This window comes from Camponotus vicinus, unplaced genomic scaffold (genome assembly GCF_025532165.1).
Source record: "Camponotus vicinus isolate PSW18456_S1 unplaced genomic scaffold, iyCamVici1.0 SCAF_2, whole genome shotgun sequence".
NCBI lineage: Eukaryota > Metazoa > Arthropoda > Insecta > Hymenoptera > Formicidae > Camponotus > Camponotus vicinus.
Genome location: NW_028141956.1, coordinates 2888336 through 2905599, shown reverse-complemented (window position 1 = coordinate 2905599; position 17264 = coordinate 2888336). Strand labels below are relative to the sequence as shown.

Genomic DNA, 17264 nt, shown 5'->3' with positions numbered 1-17264 from the left:
TCGGTCGTATAACGACGATCGATCGACGGTGATAGTACCGAGCAAACAGCTGTTCTGTAGAGACGACGCTTCTCTTTCCCTCTCACTCGAAATTCCGAGCAAACAATTTTACGATTGTAAAGCGACGATAAAAGTGTACGGACGCCTTCGAATGTTGTAACGCGACGGAAGGCGCCGTTAAGATTCTATCGAAAAGAAATTAATTCTACTCGCGGACACGTTGAGTGCGCGAGCGATATCTCTTTCCTTTCCTCTCTTTCGAATGAGCGTGCGGAAAAAAGAATATTCAGGGATATGGAAAGGGGCGAGAAAAAAAATAAACGAATTATTCGCATAAGTAGAAAATTTTTATAGTGTCATCGTGTGAAACGCGACGAGTAATTGCTGGGTATTTAATGTTCGTGGAAAGAGATAAAATCGGTGACGAAAACGGTTTGAATTTATGTTCGATTTAAATTGTAATGGCAGAAAAAGAAATGAAATGTCGAAAATGTTTTTATGGAATAATATAACAACGTTAAGTAACTTGTCATATGCCCTCTTTTATAAATTGAGATAAGTTACTTTCAGCCAGCAGATATTCGCAGAAATTCGAAAATGCCATGAATGTTCATAAGTTGTTAGAAAATTAATTGTTAAATGTAATATTCTAATATTTTTTGGCGGATAGGATAACATTGCAAATATTAAAAGTCCATTTCTAAATTTTCGAAGAATATAATTATTCATTAAATGAAAAAAAATAGTTTAAATTTTATTACTCTATATTATATTTCAACAGTACCTGTAAATTTTAATTTTACATCATCTCTTTATTACGGGAAGTAAAGAGGTAAGATACGGTCCGATCTTTAATATCGGGTATGAATTATCATTCTTTTTGTTACACAAAAGAAAGAGAGATCGATTTCTTGTATCTTGTCCGATATAAAGAAACTTTTCTTTCTTGATGTGATTTTGATTCAGCGACGATGTCAAAAATATTTCATAAATTATTAGGAAACTAATTGTAAAACATATTCTAAAATTTTTGAGAATGGCATAATATTAAAATTAGCATTTAAGCAACATTAAATGTTCATTTTTAAATTTTCGAAGAATATAATTATTCATTAAGTGAAAAAAAATAGTTTAAATTTTATTACTCTATATTATATTTCAACAGTATCTGTAAATTTTAATTTTACATCATTTCTTTATTACGGGGAGTGAAGAGATAAGGTACGGTCCGATCTTTAATATCGGATATGAATTATCATTCTTCTTGTTACAAAGAAAGAGAGATCGATTTCTTGTATCTTGTCCGATATAAAGAAACTTTTCTTTCTTGATGCGGTTCTGACTCATCGGCAACCGTCGACGTATGTAAACATTCTTTTCTTTAAATTAAATTTACTGACGTTTTATTTCGATATATTATCGTCAGAATTATTGTCCACAGTATGGATATGTACAATGGCGGAGTAGATGACAGTATTGCTTTGTTGAAGCAGGCACGCCGTTTCACTCTTACCATCCTTCACGACTACACGAAGGAAAATACAATTATCGTAATTGTCCCACCTACGATTCAATTTTTATATCGTATTGCTTGACGCAGAGAAAAAAGTGCAATCATACCGCGTGCTCTAGAGCGAACGCATCAATATATGCTTCGTATTTTATAATAAATTTTCTGTATCTTTAGCAATGAATAAGACAATTGTAAACTTGCAAATGTTCGTATTGTAATTGCACAGTAAAAAAGGACATTCTTGTTTTGAAAATATATTTAGTTTTAACATAGAAATCTTGAAATGAGATTATATTGCGTTAATTAAAGAAAAATATAATTGCTTGAATAATTGCTTACTTGAATGAAGCCATTTTATACGGTTCAATCAAGAAAAATATATTCTTATGATTTAAGATTCAATTTTCTTGAGTAGAAAAGAAACAATGTTAGATAGAAAATAACATTTTTAAATCAAAGATTATAATTTTCTTAAAGTAGAATTAAATAATTATATATTCTTGACAATTACAATATTAAAATAAGACTATAATATTGTTAAAATTTAAAATTATTAAATTTTTCTAAGAAGATTATAAATTGTTGCGTATATATGAAACAATGAATGCGTTAGTTTAAGTATATAAATTTTGATTTGACACTTATTTTTTTTCTGTGTGCAATGTAATTAATAAATAAATCAATTACATCAATGTATGCAATTGGAATTTTATTCAGTAGTCTATGCGATTGTCACGAATATTTTTTTACCGGCTTTTTTTTGCGAGATGATGTGTTTTTTTTTCGCATATAACGATCGAAATAAAGGATGCGAAAAGTACAACTATATAATTTCAAGAATGGCAAAATAAGAGAATATACAAGGTTTCATTAAGGAATCTATTAGAAGAATTTCGCACTCGCATAATTCGGAAGCTTCCGTGGCCCATACGATCTTGTTGTGACTTGGTGAACACATTGCGGAATTAATACTAACAAAAGTTGACGAAAAAACGATAAAAGTACCATTACGTGGCTAAGGACCTTAGGCGCTTAAAACGCAATACAATCGTAATATTTAGTTAATTCATTCGAAGAAGGGACTAATATCGGATCGAAACGGCGATTAAATCACACTTGCCATCTTCGTCGACTCGGCCTTTCGAAACTAACGTAATGAAGCACATTTTTATATCGTCGGGTGGAAAGGGTGACTCGCGGAAAAAGAGGAGAAAAGTATGACAGGCCGATGTTTGCCTTAGACTTTTTAATTCCTCCGCGACGATATCATCTCTCTCGCACACGAACGCACGGGAAGAAAGGTACGATTCGCGCGGCTTATTCGCTGGACAATATTTATCGAGAGTGTCAGCGACCCATACGTACGTGCGTATACACCTCATCCTACGTACTACGCCTATCGATCCATCTCGACTCTCATTACCGGCCCCTTACCGGTCGACTTAAATATTTACCGGCTGAAACGTTTGCTTCGCGGCCGATTATAATGATAGGAGCGAATAGCGCGCCTCTGTGTACGTGTGTGTGTGTGTGTGTGTGTGTGTGTGTGTGTGTGTGTGTGTGTGTGTGTGTGTGTGTGTGTGTGTGTGTGTGTGTGTGTGTGTGTGTGTGTATGTGTGTGAGCGCATACGCATCCATGTGTTACGCACACAGTCGCGGAACAAGTCCTCTTAATTATGCAGGTCTCTTTTAACGAACATGATGTAATAGCGGCGGTATCGACTATGATGACAGAGAAGGAAAGAAAGAGAGAGAGAAGGATGAAGAATCGAGTTCGTGTGGATTTTTCGCGTTGGTGAAGCACTCGAGGCCCATCAAAGGTCCCCAATAGTCTAGATTCTAGGTAAAGCGTCATACCCCTAATCCGTCTGAACTGTCTGTCTCAATTGCAATTTTTCTGATACGATAATTTCTCATATATGAAATATGTCTTAATATAAAATAAAATATAAATAATATTATATAAATATTATATAAATATTACAATATTATATAAATACTATATAAATATTATATAAATATTATATTATATAAATATTATATAAATATTATATAAATATTATATAAATATTACATAAATAAAATATAAATAATATTATAAATATAATTTCGCTTTCTTTAACATTGAAATAACTCGATTTTTCACCGGCGAGGGATAAAATCTTGGGTACAATAAAGGTAGATAAATCTATATATATATATATATATATATATATATATATATATATATATATATATATATATATATAAGAATGATACGAGTTTTGTCAAAACCCATCGAACGCCCCCTTCTTTGTTTTCCCGCTCGCCCAGGGCTCGATGATGCGGCGCGAGAATCATAGCGTTTGCCAGCACAATTTGCAGGACACAACATACCATTTCGCTTGATACCCGCGCATTCGACACGATTACTCTTTCAGAGCGCTCAAGACGGTTGTTTGAACGAATGATGAGGTACAGAATACACACTATATACGCTCGGCGAGCATTATCCGTGGGATGCCTGCATAGGCGAAAGTTCGTGTCCGGAAACATGCGGTCGGCGAGCGACCGGGTATATTTTTCCCTGCCAATTGCTGCCTGGCATGCGGAAAAAGTTGTTTCTCCAGGTCGATCGCCGGAAGCGATCATCGCAATCCGACTTATTCCCGTATTCTCCTCTTTTCTTGACCCTTCCGACTAAGCTAAGGGTGAACGAGGGACCCTGTCGCGCGATCGATCCGTTCGACGGGAAAAGTCCGGCGGGCGAATCTAAATTGCCGGGTAAAAGTGTGCTTTTGATAATGGCAAAAGTGCGCGCAAAGTGTCGTGAGCGGGAGGTAACATTCTCTATTTTTTTTTCTTTTCTTTTTTTTCGTCAATGACCGTCATCGTGGCCCGATTACGTCGATACGCGTTGCATTATTTACGACGGGGTTGCATCCCCGCGCGATGAATAATTTTGTTGCGATGATACAAAGTGCATTATGCAAGTATACCTCTGCGCTGCGTCTCTGTCATTGCACTCGGACGTCTCAGAGTGAATCATTGACGATGATCAATGCGCGCGATCCGCCGATCAACCGATCGCGCGATGATAATTGATCGATCAATAAGTATCTCATCGCATAAATGAGTGTCATTATTGTCGAACTTTTTCCGTAGTTACTTCTTAGTAGAATATATTCGAAGAAAATCAAGCATTGAACGTCAGTAATGCTTAGGAGAAAAGTACAATGATAATCACCGATCCATAATTTTTCAATTAAATTATCGACTCTATTTCTTGGGATTTTAAGTGTTTAAGAAATGTTTCTCTCCGAATCTCAAAAACATTTAATGGACTAGTGAAGTTTCAACTTATTAAATCGAAACTGGTTCATCAAGATGCTAACAATTCGAAACAATTGATATTTAAGAGTATTCCTAAGAGATTTGCGGAAAAATGAAAGCTATGTTTCTCGACGCTTTAACATTCAATCGATTATCGAACCAAACTATTGTGCAGTCTCGATGAAACCCTGTATCTTCGACATAGTTTATATTTTTCTTACATTTTGCGCGAAATATACCCGTGCCTGGAGTAATCGTGATAAGTGGTCGTCAATTATGCAAGAAATCAAATTGTAACGGCGACATCGCTACCCTACGAAAGACACTGTCTGATAGTGACAATGAGACCCTCGGCGTGTATTCCACGTCTAGGAATTATTTATTAGGATACGCTTTCGTCACGGGAAACTTTGTTGGAATATCATTGAATCTTTATTCTTCGGATGAGAGATATTATTTCGCCGCACATTAAGAGAGATCATAGAGGCATTACACTTGGAAAAATTGAAGCTATAGAGTGTATTTTTTCTTCCAAGAACGTCTTGTCGAACATTTATCGAAACTTCATTGAAATATCTTTGAATCTTTATTTCCTGGACAAAAGATACCTTTGTAATGATATATATTAGGTGGGACTATGGAAGCGTTGCTCTTAAAATGATTGAAGCTATAGAGCGTTTGCTCTCTAAAAAAAGCTTTAATGATAAGACAATGTTCTCTTCCATGAGAGAGAAAAAATAGAAAAGAATTTTCACGCACACATAAATATTATCACTAGCGACTACAGCAAATAGTTTAAAGACAACGAAATTTTGAACATTTCTGCGTCATTTTCTTCCCATTTACTTTTGATGTCTGTGTTATTTTTTCGCATTTACTTTTATTCAACTGTAGCATGGAAGGAAATTTTTTTTTCAAGCAATTTTACTGATTACATAATCTATACAATATTTCTAACATTACTATAATTATTGAACATTAAATGTACTTTTGACTATTTGTGTGAGTCATGTTAAATTACACTTTTGTCCATTTAAACCATAAATTGCATCTTTAATAACCTTATTATCTCTTGCAATTACATTTCAAGGAAGTTGCTTAATGACGCATTAAGAAATACACGTGAACTTTTCTGAAAAATTTTTATTATAAATATCGGTAATTCTTCCATATTGGAGGTCTTTAAATTTTGAAATATGTTATATAAAAATTCATAAATGTGTTAATATATATACGATATCTTCCTATACGTTATATGCGGAAACGCATATACGTAGTGATTAGTTTACCTCCATACTTTAATTTTGAACAGTTGAATAACGCTGATTGAATTTAGAAAGAGAAATGCATACAATGGCGAGATGATGATCAAAAAATTACCAATAAAAAACAAATTACCAATAAAATGACCATTATAAGATAAATTCTTGCAAATTATTAAACAATTTATTAAATCGCAAAATTTATCAACTCGATAAAAGCGATGTATTGTAACTTGAATTGCCACGAGTTTGCAATTCTAACTTTTAAATTATTTACACAAAGTGGCTTCTATTATTATTTATTTATTTGACTAAATGTGAGTAGTTCAATATTAACTTGCGTTTGTTAAAATTAATGCAAAATTAAATCTCGATTATTTCGATTGATTGTTGGTCGTGATATCGCGATGCGAGTGAGCGAAATTGATAGTGAAAAATTGCCGCTTAGGAAGGATCGATTAAATTCGCATTACGATCACCCCTCGTGAAAAGACATAGAAAGCACAAAGTGGCTAGAGCGAGTTCCTCGAGGGCACTACACTCCCTTTCTCCTGTAACTCCTAACCCACGACGACGACGGCGGCTTATTCCCTTAGCTGCTAATTAGCGCGGGACACGCACGACCCACAACGACTCGTGTCGGGCACGTGTCGTGCCGGAAACTCGCTTAGCGCGCGACAAACAGACCGTTTCCCATCGTACATGCGCTCCTTCCGGTCGTTTCCACGAGAAAACGTGGCCGAGGCAGCTGATTAAATCGCTATTAAAACATGCTCCTATCGTTCCCCATCGGCGCTTTCTTTCATCCTTCCCGCTTTTATTACGGGATGGTTTAAGAAAAACGCGATTGGATATATGCAATACACACTGGAAATGGAGCAGCCACACGTCACTTGATATTATGCATATTTGCGTGCGATTTGATTTACTGGATGGCTTAATGTGTGTATTCAATCGCCGAAGTATCACCCATGTTAATTACTTCTTTATTAAGATTATTGTTTTAGTGAAATATATTTTTTAATAAAATTTATTTGTAAAAATTTAAATTAAAATTACTTTAAATTAAAAATTAAAAATTAAATTAATTACGAATTGTACGAGTATTAAATAATTTATATTTTTAATAATAACAAGCATGACATATCTAGACGTTATATACAATGTAATTTGATCATGCTTATAGTTTTCATTTATTTTCTCTTATTTATATTATTCTAGCTAGGAAATACACATACACTGCTATGCACGATTTCAAATATTGAAATATACGCTAAGAATTCTCAGTTTCTTCGTGGTAACGTTATCGGACAAACAGAATGTTATAGAAAAATAGAATGCACATTTCGTTTTATGAATATTTCACAGCCCCAGGCAACTATTTTAGCAAGAAATCTACATTTCTCTGTGAAAAAATTGTTTTAAGATTTAGCAAATACAGTTATTTTCTTTTTAAAAAATAATAAACTGCTCTGAAAATCGTACTGCGATTGTGGATGTTAGGTGCACTCGGTAGTTATGCGGGGATTTATGCAATCATTTTTTAATGCACAGCAGAGAAAGAGAGAAATGCATTTCTCGTCTAGATTATTTTTTTATCGTATATCGGAACAATTCATCACATTCAGAAGCCACTCTTAATGTTGCGAAAGATGAGCAAAATAGATTAATTTTGTGTCATTTTATAATCTTGCGTCGCGTTCAAAAAAATCAAGAACTGACTCATTAAATACATATTAAATTTTTATATAATTATGTTAAATTAATTTTTTTCATTATGCATAATTTAAAAAGAACGTAAACTTTGCATCAAAATAAAAAAAATATTATTTCGGAATAATTTTATTGTATTGATATTTTTATTGATATTATTAATGAGATTCAAGAGACATAACAATATTTCGAATATTTAAATGCTTCTTAAAAATTACGATTTAAAGTAATTATACGAGAATTAAAGAACAACAATAATTTTAAGGTAATTACGTTGTTAATAATTAGCAGCGATTTTTACCATTTATTATATGGCGGGCAAATTTCTGCTTCTGAACGATTCTCTATGGTGAAAGAAAGAAAAATAACCATTTGCGTGTGCGTGACGAGACGCGATTTCCATACAAAATAGCCTGATGATCTGCCGATATATTTATTGTGGGCAATGTGCGTGTTCGCATTTGGGTTTCTCGCGGCGACAAACCTCGAATGAATCAAATCCGGAGCTAATCTGATTGCATGCCAATCCACTTTTTTCTAGCTTATATTGTGAAAGGATAATTGTCATCACTATCGCGAACGAAACATTTTGCTGATTTTGCGTATTTAGATGTCTACGACTGATCTTCTTCATATTATTTGAAACAGTATTTCTGTTTATCGCGAACTTTCGTGATAAAAAAGTTGAAACTATATAACAGTGCTTTATTTTTATAAAATAAAGTGTTATAAACATTATAAATATAAGATAATTACAACAAACAAGATTCCTTAGGAATCAATTTAAGATTTCATTTGAGAAACTTTGTTAGGCGTATCAAAATATGTTAAAAGCTTTAGATTTACACACACTATTTCTCTTGTCTATTTCCCCTTCCTATCGAAAGTGTACGATGGCGTGATATCGATTCCTGGTGTCGCGTACATGCCCTCTGCGTGATTCTTTCATATGCGAAAAGGGTCAGTCGCATAGAGACGTGGGTGCGACATTCATGGAGACACCCTATTGAAGATGCACCGCAGGTGCAGGTCGCGTTTAAATGCATACATCGATATAAAGGTGCGGTCACAAGTCTCTCTCCGTCCTCTGTCATGTTGAATTGAATAAATGCGCACTACAACGTAATCTCATTTATGCGATAACGCGCATCAAGCAAATGCAACTTTTTATAAATCCACTCTGCGAATAACGCACGAGGCTTATTATGTTTAATGAATCATGTGACATTAATGATGTCTTGAAATATTAATTAAATTAGTACCTTAATTTACAAAGTGTGGAAGACATATTTAATTGGCATTTATTAAAATATTTACGGAGGGGAGGAGGTAAAATATTTTTGTATACTAACAAATGTATATTGTTACAATATGACGACTTCCAAAATCGATACATTATGTAGATATTAACAAGTTTAATTTTATTAGGGTTGTATCTCATCAATATCGATCTTATTTTATGAAATTATTAGGTTTATGAATATAATTAAAATTATGATAAATATAATGAAGCTTATTATGAATAACATGAGATTATTTGTTGCTTCTCGAGCACATTATTTTCAAAATTTTAGTGAGACATTAAAATAATAGGCTCCAGGCATAAAATTGTCGAACTCCATGAACCTTGTTCGTCATTTCTCAGAAACTATAAAAGAATAAATTCTTCCTATCTTTTGGACGATTCACGATGCGCGACTTGTGTTCGAACATTTCGATCAGAGGACACCAATAGCCTGAATAATACACAAACTAACTTACTACGATGGTAACAAGATACAGAGCCTTTATAAATAATTCTGAAACCACCCGTCAAAGACTCGATCGCGCATTTTTATTCCAAGTGTTATGAAGAACAGTTGGAGATAGATGACAAAATATGAGAAAGAATGATATCAAACTCAAGGGTAACTAAATTTAACTCTTTGCACTTGTATATTTGCCCTTGGTTGTCTAGATTGTCACTAGGTTCAAATTATTACGAATGCAAAGAGTTAAAGCATTTTATATATAGAATTTTATAATAACAATTACAATTATTTTATGATCTGTCTTCGAAAATATTGTCTAACAAAGACAGAACTCGAGAAAACATTTACGTTACGTATAAAGAACATAGTGTTGGAAGTTGATTAACCATTTCAATCGTTTAATATCGCGCTATCCTGTTATCGAATCTATTTTTAACTGCTCGCTTGGGTCTTCCGTTCGGGTGTAGAGACTAAGGAGAGAAGCTCGTTACTAACAATTGTAGTTATCGATCGGCGATATGCAACATTTGGTCGAGGAGAAAGAAGAAGTTTAAGGGAGAACACGCGACAAGCTGTAATTCCGAGGACAAAACTTGAATTGCACGAGTATAGCCGTAACGTAAAAATTAGATATACATAAGTGAAGGCTTGTTACCGACGATTGCAATTATCGATATACACGCAACAGTCTCGTATGCCGAAACTTCGTCATATGGTCTGCCCGTCTTTGTCCGGTTAGCGCATTACAATCTCTTTCCAAAGAGGTCCGAAAGTGATGACAAAGAGATCGGAGAACATTCGTATTTCTGAGACTTTATATATCAAATATTTAGGAACCACATAAACCTCCGTTTCACTTTGCAATTGAAATTATTTGCTTAAATATATGCGATTATTTTATTATAAAATTATTTTTTACTTAAATTTTTTAAATAAAATATTACTTAAATGTTTAAATCAATTTTTTAAATAAAATTTATATTATTATATTATATTATTTTATTGGAAAATTTTATATACATATATATGATATTTAATTTTTTCACGAACTTAGTTTGAAAATAGAAAATGATTATTTTAATTATTACGTATTTAAAATATAAAAGTATAGTGCCGATTATATTCATATTCAATTCTTTTTAGTGTATTTTTTAAGCACTTTGTGCATTAATGAATCATATTAGTGACCCAATATGAACAATTAATTTCTGCTTTTGAAATTAAATGTAGAATCTCTTTTATAGTGAATATAATTCATTTTATATAAGCATTTATCTATCGAATATTAATGTATGCAACGATGACTTCTTCCCATTTCCTGCATGTGTATAATATGTAATATGTGACATCGTATATAAAAAGCATTCTAATAAATTTATAAACGTGCGCGTGTGAACTAGGATTTTCATAATTATATCAACGCGAGCCACGAGACAAGAAATGAAAAAAGGAAATTCTCGTAATGAAATTATTCAAATAATAATAATAAAGAATTTATAATTTGATTGTCACATGATTAATTATGATTAGAAGAATTAATTTTCTCTTTTAACATATTGGAAATTGAATCGATGAATTGCTGACTCACCGGTATGGATGTACGTGTGTTTCTTCATGTCTGACTTCTGATGAAACCTCTTGCCACAATATTGACAGGGATAAGGCCTCGTGTCAGAGTGGATCAGCAAGTGAGTGCTGAGTGTGCTTGACCGTTTGAAGGCTTTACCACACTGTTTACACTATTATAACAAACAAAAAGCAAATGGTTTACATATACAGCTTATTGTATATCTTATCTAATTGATAAAGAAATATATATGTTTTGATATTTATTAATTATATTTTTAATTTTTCATTTTTAATTTTACCGATTTCGTGAGTCTAGTAAAGTAGAGTGATTTTCATTTTGTTATTAAATAGACATTTTCTTTTGCTGATAAATCACCATCGCCTAACTATTAAGCCGCTAAGTAGCTAATTTATCAATTCCTTCTGGACAGCTCATGTTCCCGCGCATCACACGCGATATTGATTATATCCCTCTCAAGAAAATTCTTTCTGCAATTATGCCTTCTCAACCTTGCGACCATGAAAACAAGCTATAAAGCATATTGCAAATATTATATCGTACACTAAGAATTTGTTTAATGAAGTCCATTAATGTTGTTTTAACTATCATATTTATTCAAAAGTTTGCTAAAGTTTATTTATTATAAAATTATAGAAATATCTTAAATTCAACATATTGCATAACAATAATAATTTATGTGTACGCTAAATTTTTTTCGTTTCCTCAAATTTTCGTTCCTCGTTCCTTGAATTTTCTTCTCACATTTACAGCGATTATTATAATCGTCGTAAAACATATTACGAGTCTTCATGGCTTCTCCAACGCCATAAAGTCTCCCGTTTTTCAATCGCGGACGCGTAAGAAGGGAAAATGCGGACGATGAGGGAGACGGAAGGTGCGCTCTTGGACGTCGGGACGCCAGGCACACCTGTGTTCACGAAGCGTTGTGTATTTCTCTCTTTTTCCACCTCTCTTTCTCTTTCTTCTCTAGCTCATTGTCACATGGGCGCCAGTCGTTACAATGTCCCGGCGGCGCGGTTCAATGCGTGTCCAGGCTGACAATATATATGGCATATGAATATATACGGAATATTATTACTCGCGACTGCAAGTACGCATGATTCACGATGCGCCACGATCAATATGAGGAAGAGCGACCTATCTTCACGAGCGACATTGGGCAATAGTCGTGCGCGAATTTTAATTTTCGTCATCGGACGAAAATGATGAGATTGAAAGCAAAATTGATAATCTAGAAATATAATCGCGGTTAATCGCAATTATTATTACAGTATTATGCGTTTGCCCCTCTAAGGATTGCCAAATGTGGACGTTTAGCATTTAAAATTAATTTTTGTAAATATCGATCAAGGAATATAATCTTCCGCGTAATTTAAAAACCCAGGATAAGTTAAAGAAAATTATGAGATTGAAAGCAAAATTGATAATCTAAAAATATAATCGCGGTTAATCGCGATTATTATTACAGTATTATGCGTTTACTGCTATAAAGAATTGCCAAATGTGGACGTTTAGCATTAAAAATTAATTTTTGTAAATATCGTTCAAGGAATAACCTTCCGCGTAATTAAAAAACCCAGGATAAGTTAAGCGACGGAGGAATATATTTAAAAGCCCTAAGCCATTTAACTGTAATTAAAGCAGTATAGTCTCGTCACACATGGTCGCACCAGTCACGACAGTAACGACTCCCACGCGTAACAATTGTCACCCTTAATTGCTCCCCGTCGTCCACCTGGCAAGATGCTCTCAACGCGTCATCCCATTCGCGGATTCTGGGAAAAGGAGAGCAAATGGCGCGGAGGGGGTGGTGTTTTTTCGTTAATAAGCACCGGCGGAACGTCCATTGAGAGAGATCGCGAAGGAAACACGGCGTATTGTGACAAGCTACGGGAGAGTCGAGACGAGCGGAGACGACGAGGCGGTCCCGCTATTGTCACCGCACGAAAGCGTCTGCTTCCGGTACGGCTCGGAAACAAAGCCGCGAGAGAGTTCCGCGTGTTCCTCCGCATTCTCAGTTTCTCGGGTCCGTCTTTTAGTCTCTGCGCTCCTCGCGATTCGCGACGCTTGAAATCGCGTAATTACCGTTAATCACTTGCCGTGCTCCTTTGTCCGACTCCTTTTTCTCCCGATACCACGTCGTCGTCGACATCATCGTCGTTGTCGTCGGAACATCTGCCGGTTTGTCGGCGAAGGCGTGGATTAAGTAAAGGAGATCGTAGCTTCCCACGGGTGAATTATTTATATACCGCAGAAAAATTGCGATAATTATACAAGAGGATAGGATATTCTTAAGCGTTGCTTAAGATGTTTTTCCAAATTTAAGCATAACTCTTATGGAAAGAGGACTTAGAAGAGTCTAAAAAATCTGCTTAGGAAAACGATGCGCATGTGTGAGATCTGTTATCTAGATGAATTTGGAAAATAATGAGAAAAAAATCTTTTTAATTTATGAAGAATCACATACTTAATTTTGAGACTTCAATAAAAATTACAAATGAAATGAGAAGACATCATATTTGTCAAAGTAACTTTGAAAATGAATAACGAAAATTAGCATTCGATGAAATTGACGATTTTTATGATTTGCTCCAAGGAAACTTGTATTAGAAGTAACATTACAAAATAAATACTAGAAGCGAATATATATATATATATATATATATATATATATTTATTATTATATATATTTTATATATATATATATATATATATATATATATATATATAATATAAATTTATATTATCGATAAATATTAGAAGCAAAGTCGTAATAAATATTTGAAATAGAAAGTATGAATCAATAATAGAACAAATAACTCATTTCGCAAATTCTCTTTGCTTGTTTTCAAAACTAAAAAAAACTTTTTTTTATATATATAAAATATATATTATAAATTTTATTAAATATTATTATTAATATTATGTAAAATATTATATATAATATATATTTTATGTATATAAAAAAGTCTTTTAATTTTGAAGACAAAATATTTAGATAATCGTATTTGCTCCTTCCAAAATACATATGTATATATGATTGGTTTATTTTAATATTTTATCTTGAAGGACTTTAAATTGCTGAACACACAGTAACTAAATTTAGTTGGAAGTGTAATGACAATAAAAAGATCAAGTAGAGAGAGTAGCAGGAATTTAATGTCCTTTCCACACAAAAACCTCATACGTATGTACGTGCGCGCGCTCGTACATATACGCGGCCTACATACCCTAATATGTCGGGTTACGGTTACGTGTCGTGGACGTAAAACCACGGCCGAGGCGAGTTTCTCTACTTCCATTCAATCACACGTAATTGCGGCGAGGTCTTTTGTATCGAGGTCCCCCGATATTCGTCAAACGTTTGACCCGTTTCCTCGCCCCGATGTACTTAAGGGTACTTACGCGCCCCGAAGAAATTCGTATCGCGTGACTCCGCGTATATCGCTCCGTGTGATTTTTTTCTGGAACGGAGATCGACCGGTTTTCACTCGATTTGTATGTAAAACATCGCTCGTTTCTCTCTCTCTCTCTTCTTTTTCTGCGCGTACCGAGAGGAAATGTCACGACATCGCGTCGTGATGAAGTAGGCTGAAGCAGTTTTTCTCTTCCGATAACTCGTTCGTCGAGATTACTTCGTTATGTTAATTAGAATGTGCTTACATTGTAACAGATGCGGAATGGTTAATGATGACATCTCATATTTGAGCGTAAGCATTTAACGCCGACAATATTTTCTTTACAGCAGCTGGAGGATGACATGCATTGGGTCTTTTCCATGATAATGATATATTTTATGGACGCTCTATATATAGTATCAAATATATATACTTTCGTGAGAATATTTCTATAAAATGATTACTTTTTGTTAGAATATTTTTACAAAATGATTACTTTTTGTCAATGTTCATAGAAGAGATTGTAAAAGTGCTAACGATTTAAATGTAACAATCATTAAACGATACATCGCGACATCAAATACATAAAATAAAAGGAAATTAGCCGTGCGATTGTATTGACATGTTTCTAAGAGAAAATGTGATTATTCCCTGCCATTAATTTTAGCTATTATCAATTAGTGATTAACTTTCACTTTGTAACGATTCGTACGTGTTAAATTAAAGCGACGGTTATTTAGCCAAGTAAATATATCACGTGACTTATTCATTTTAAATTGAAGTTGCGGAAATGAGAGTTTTAATTTATTGTGCCATGAAGTAAAAACGGCAATTATTTCTTCAATAGTACTTATTGACTCGAATATGCCACGTACACTTTAAATTTCTCTCGCCGATAATTTATTATCATTATTATTTCCGGGTTAAATGAGTAGGATAATATATCGAATAATTCGGATCGAATAATTCAAGTAACGGAAAACAATTAATGTATAGAATAATGAATAAAAAAATAATTGAATGCTGAGATAGAAAAATCTATATTGATATATAGTAAATATATAAATATATAAAAATATTGAAAAAAAAATATATATATCGAATATTTAGAATTTGTGGCACGAATAACTAGCTCAAATGATTTAAATAGTGAAAAGCCGTGATGTATCAATTTATTACTAATCAATTCGAGAAATGAGAGGAATAGATTATATTTGGCGTGGAAAAAAAATATTTCATAAAACATTAAATATTTGGTATAAAATAATGGCAATATTGGAGCATAATTATAATATTGAATTTTTAGTTTTTCGCCGACAAAATCCTTCCTTGAACACACCTTGACTAATGGACAACTTGATTAATGGGAGAGCTCAGTACCCAAAAGATTCACCCTGAAGGGAAAACCAAGTATCCAAAGTTTTAATAATAATTTTTTAAAGAACTTGGATTTTTATCTTTTTAATAAATTCATTTAAAATTTTAACAAATTTTCTTTGAATAAATTTATGTATAAATATATATTTCAATTCTATAAATTACATTTACATGTTATGATTATTGAAAATAAAATTATATTTTGATAATTCGATAGCTTCTGCTGTAAATATTATTAATCATATTTATAAAAAAATATTTGTTGTTTTGTGATTGATAAAAAGAAAGAAAGACTCTTAATCTCATATATAATTAAATGTTTTATTTAATTCTTATCGATATGTGTATCGCATTATTTTTAAATATCCTTCCACGAAAATCTATTGGATGCTGGATAAAATATTCATAGAATATATTGTGTATATGTTATTTGAATTATTATATAATAATCTAGTAGAACTTTCTTTTTTTGCTGTGTAGAATACATCAGTTATTTGCTTATTGTTAGATATATGAGTATATATTATTATGCAAGATATAAAGTTAGAAAATTTATCAAATTGATCGTAATAATTGGAATTGTACAAACTGCGAATTTGGAAAGTAAATATAATAGATGTAATGCACTCAGTAAAAAAAATGTTAACATTTGTCTGAAATAAATCGCTTCTTCTGTTTGCAGTAAAAAAATATCGATTTTGGTGACCATCAGATTGGCACTTTCTCGCTGACTCGTAAAAAAAAAAAAAAAACGTAGCTCCACATATATCATCGGCGACCTTTTTCGAAAGCTGTCACGTTCTGAGAAGCTTAGCTCGTAAACTATTAATCCGATCGAGAATAATGTCCTTGTCTTCACTTATAGAAAAATCACATAGTAGGCAAATTATCTACGAGGCACTGACTAAAAATGTGATTGATAAAAAGAAAAAAAAGACTTAATCTCATATATGATTAAATATTTTATTTAATCCTTATCGAGATGTGTAAAGCATTATTTTTAAATATTCGTAACAATACTTTTTATCGTAATATTTGCATATCTAAGAATTAATTATAAAAGCAAAATAATCAAATTTCTTATTTTTCATATCAATTATTTCATTTGAAAAAATCTAGTCTTTTTATTAAACATTAAATTTTTATAGGACAATGTTATATAAAGGCTATGTCTACTGTATATATACAAGTTATGTTCTTTAATATAATGAAATAATTTATTAAAAAATGGCGTGATAGAAATAAATCCATATCAAACCGATATCTGTTTTGTTTATTAATATCAATTAGACTTTTAAAATCAATCAGAGTTAAGATTATAGATTATTTAAAATATCGTATCATTAG

The 17264-nt window shown here is 32.7% G+C and overlaps 1 protein-coding gene and 3 long non-coding RNA genes across 8 annotated transcripts in view; 2 read left to right on the top strand and 2 right to left on the bottom strand.

Annotated features, from left to right (window-relative positions):
- LOC145966136 (uncharacterized) overlaps positions 1 to 17264 on the bottom strand; it is a 111212-nt gene that overhangs the window by 6343 nt on the left and 87605 nt on the right. For all 4 annotated transcript variants that reach the window (XM_083089958.1, XM_083089957.1, XM_083089959.1 and 1 more), the window contains one exon: positions 11140 to 11290. In XM_083089958.1, the coding sequence (XP_082946084.1) occupies positions 11140 to 11290 (151 nt within the window). The remainder of the gene's footprint in view (positions 1 to 11139; positions 11291 to 17264) is intronic.
- The window catches only part of LOC145966138 (uncharacterized), a 67683-nt gene that overhangs the window by 48276 nt on the left and 2143 nt on the right, over positions 1 to 17264 (top strand). The gene's annotated exons all lie outside the window — the stretch shown is intronic.
- On the bottom strand, positions 11872 to 14715 carry LOC145967292 (uncharacterized). Of its 2 annotated transcripts, none has more exons than XR_014437330.1 (3): positions 14373 to 14715; positions 13228 to 13317; positions 11872 to 12176 (listed from the first exon to the last, which is right to left on the bottom strand). It is a non-coding gene; the product is annotated as an uncharacterized LOC145967292 (long non-coding RNA). The 2 variants fall into 2 exon arrangements; XR_014437331.1 differs by having other exon boundaries at positions 14548 to 14715.
- Positions 14772 to 16794, top strand: LOC145966423 (uncharacterized). The gene is made up of 3 exons (XR_014437044.1): positions 14772 to 14852; positions 15847 to 15950; positions 16600 to 16794. It is a non-coding gene; the product is annotated as an uncharacterized LOC145966423 (long non-coding RNA).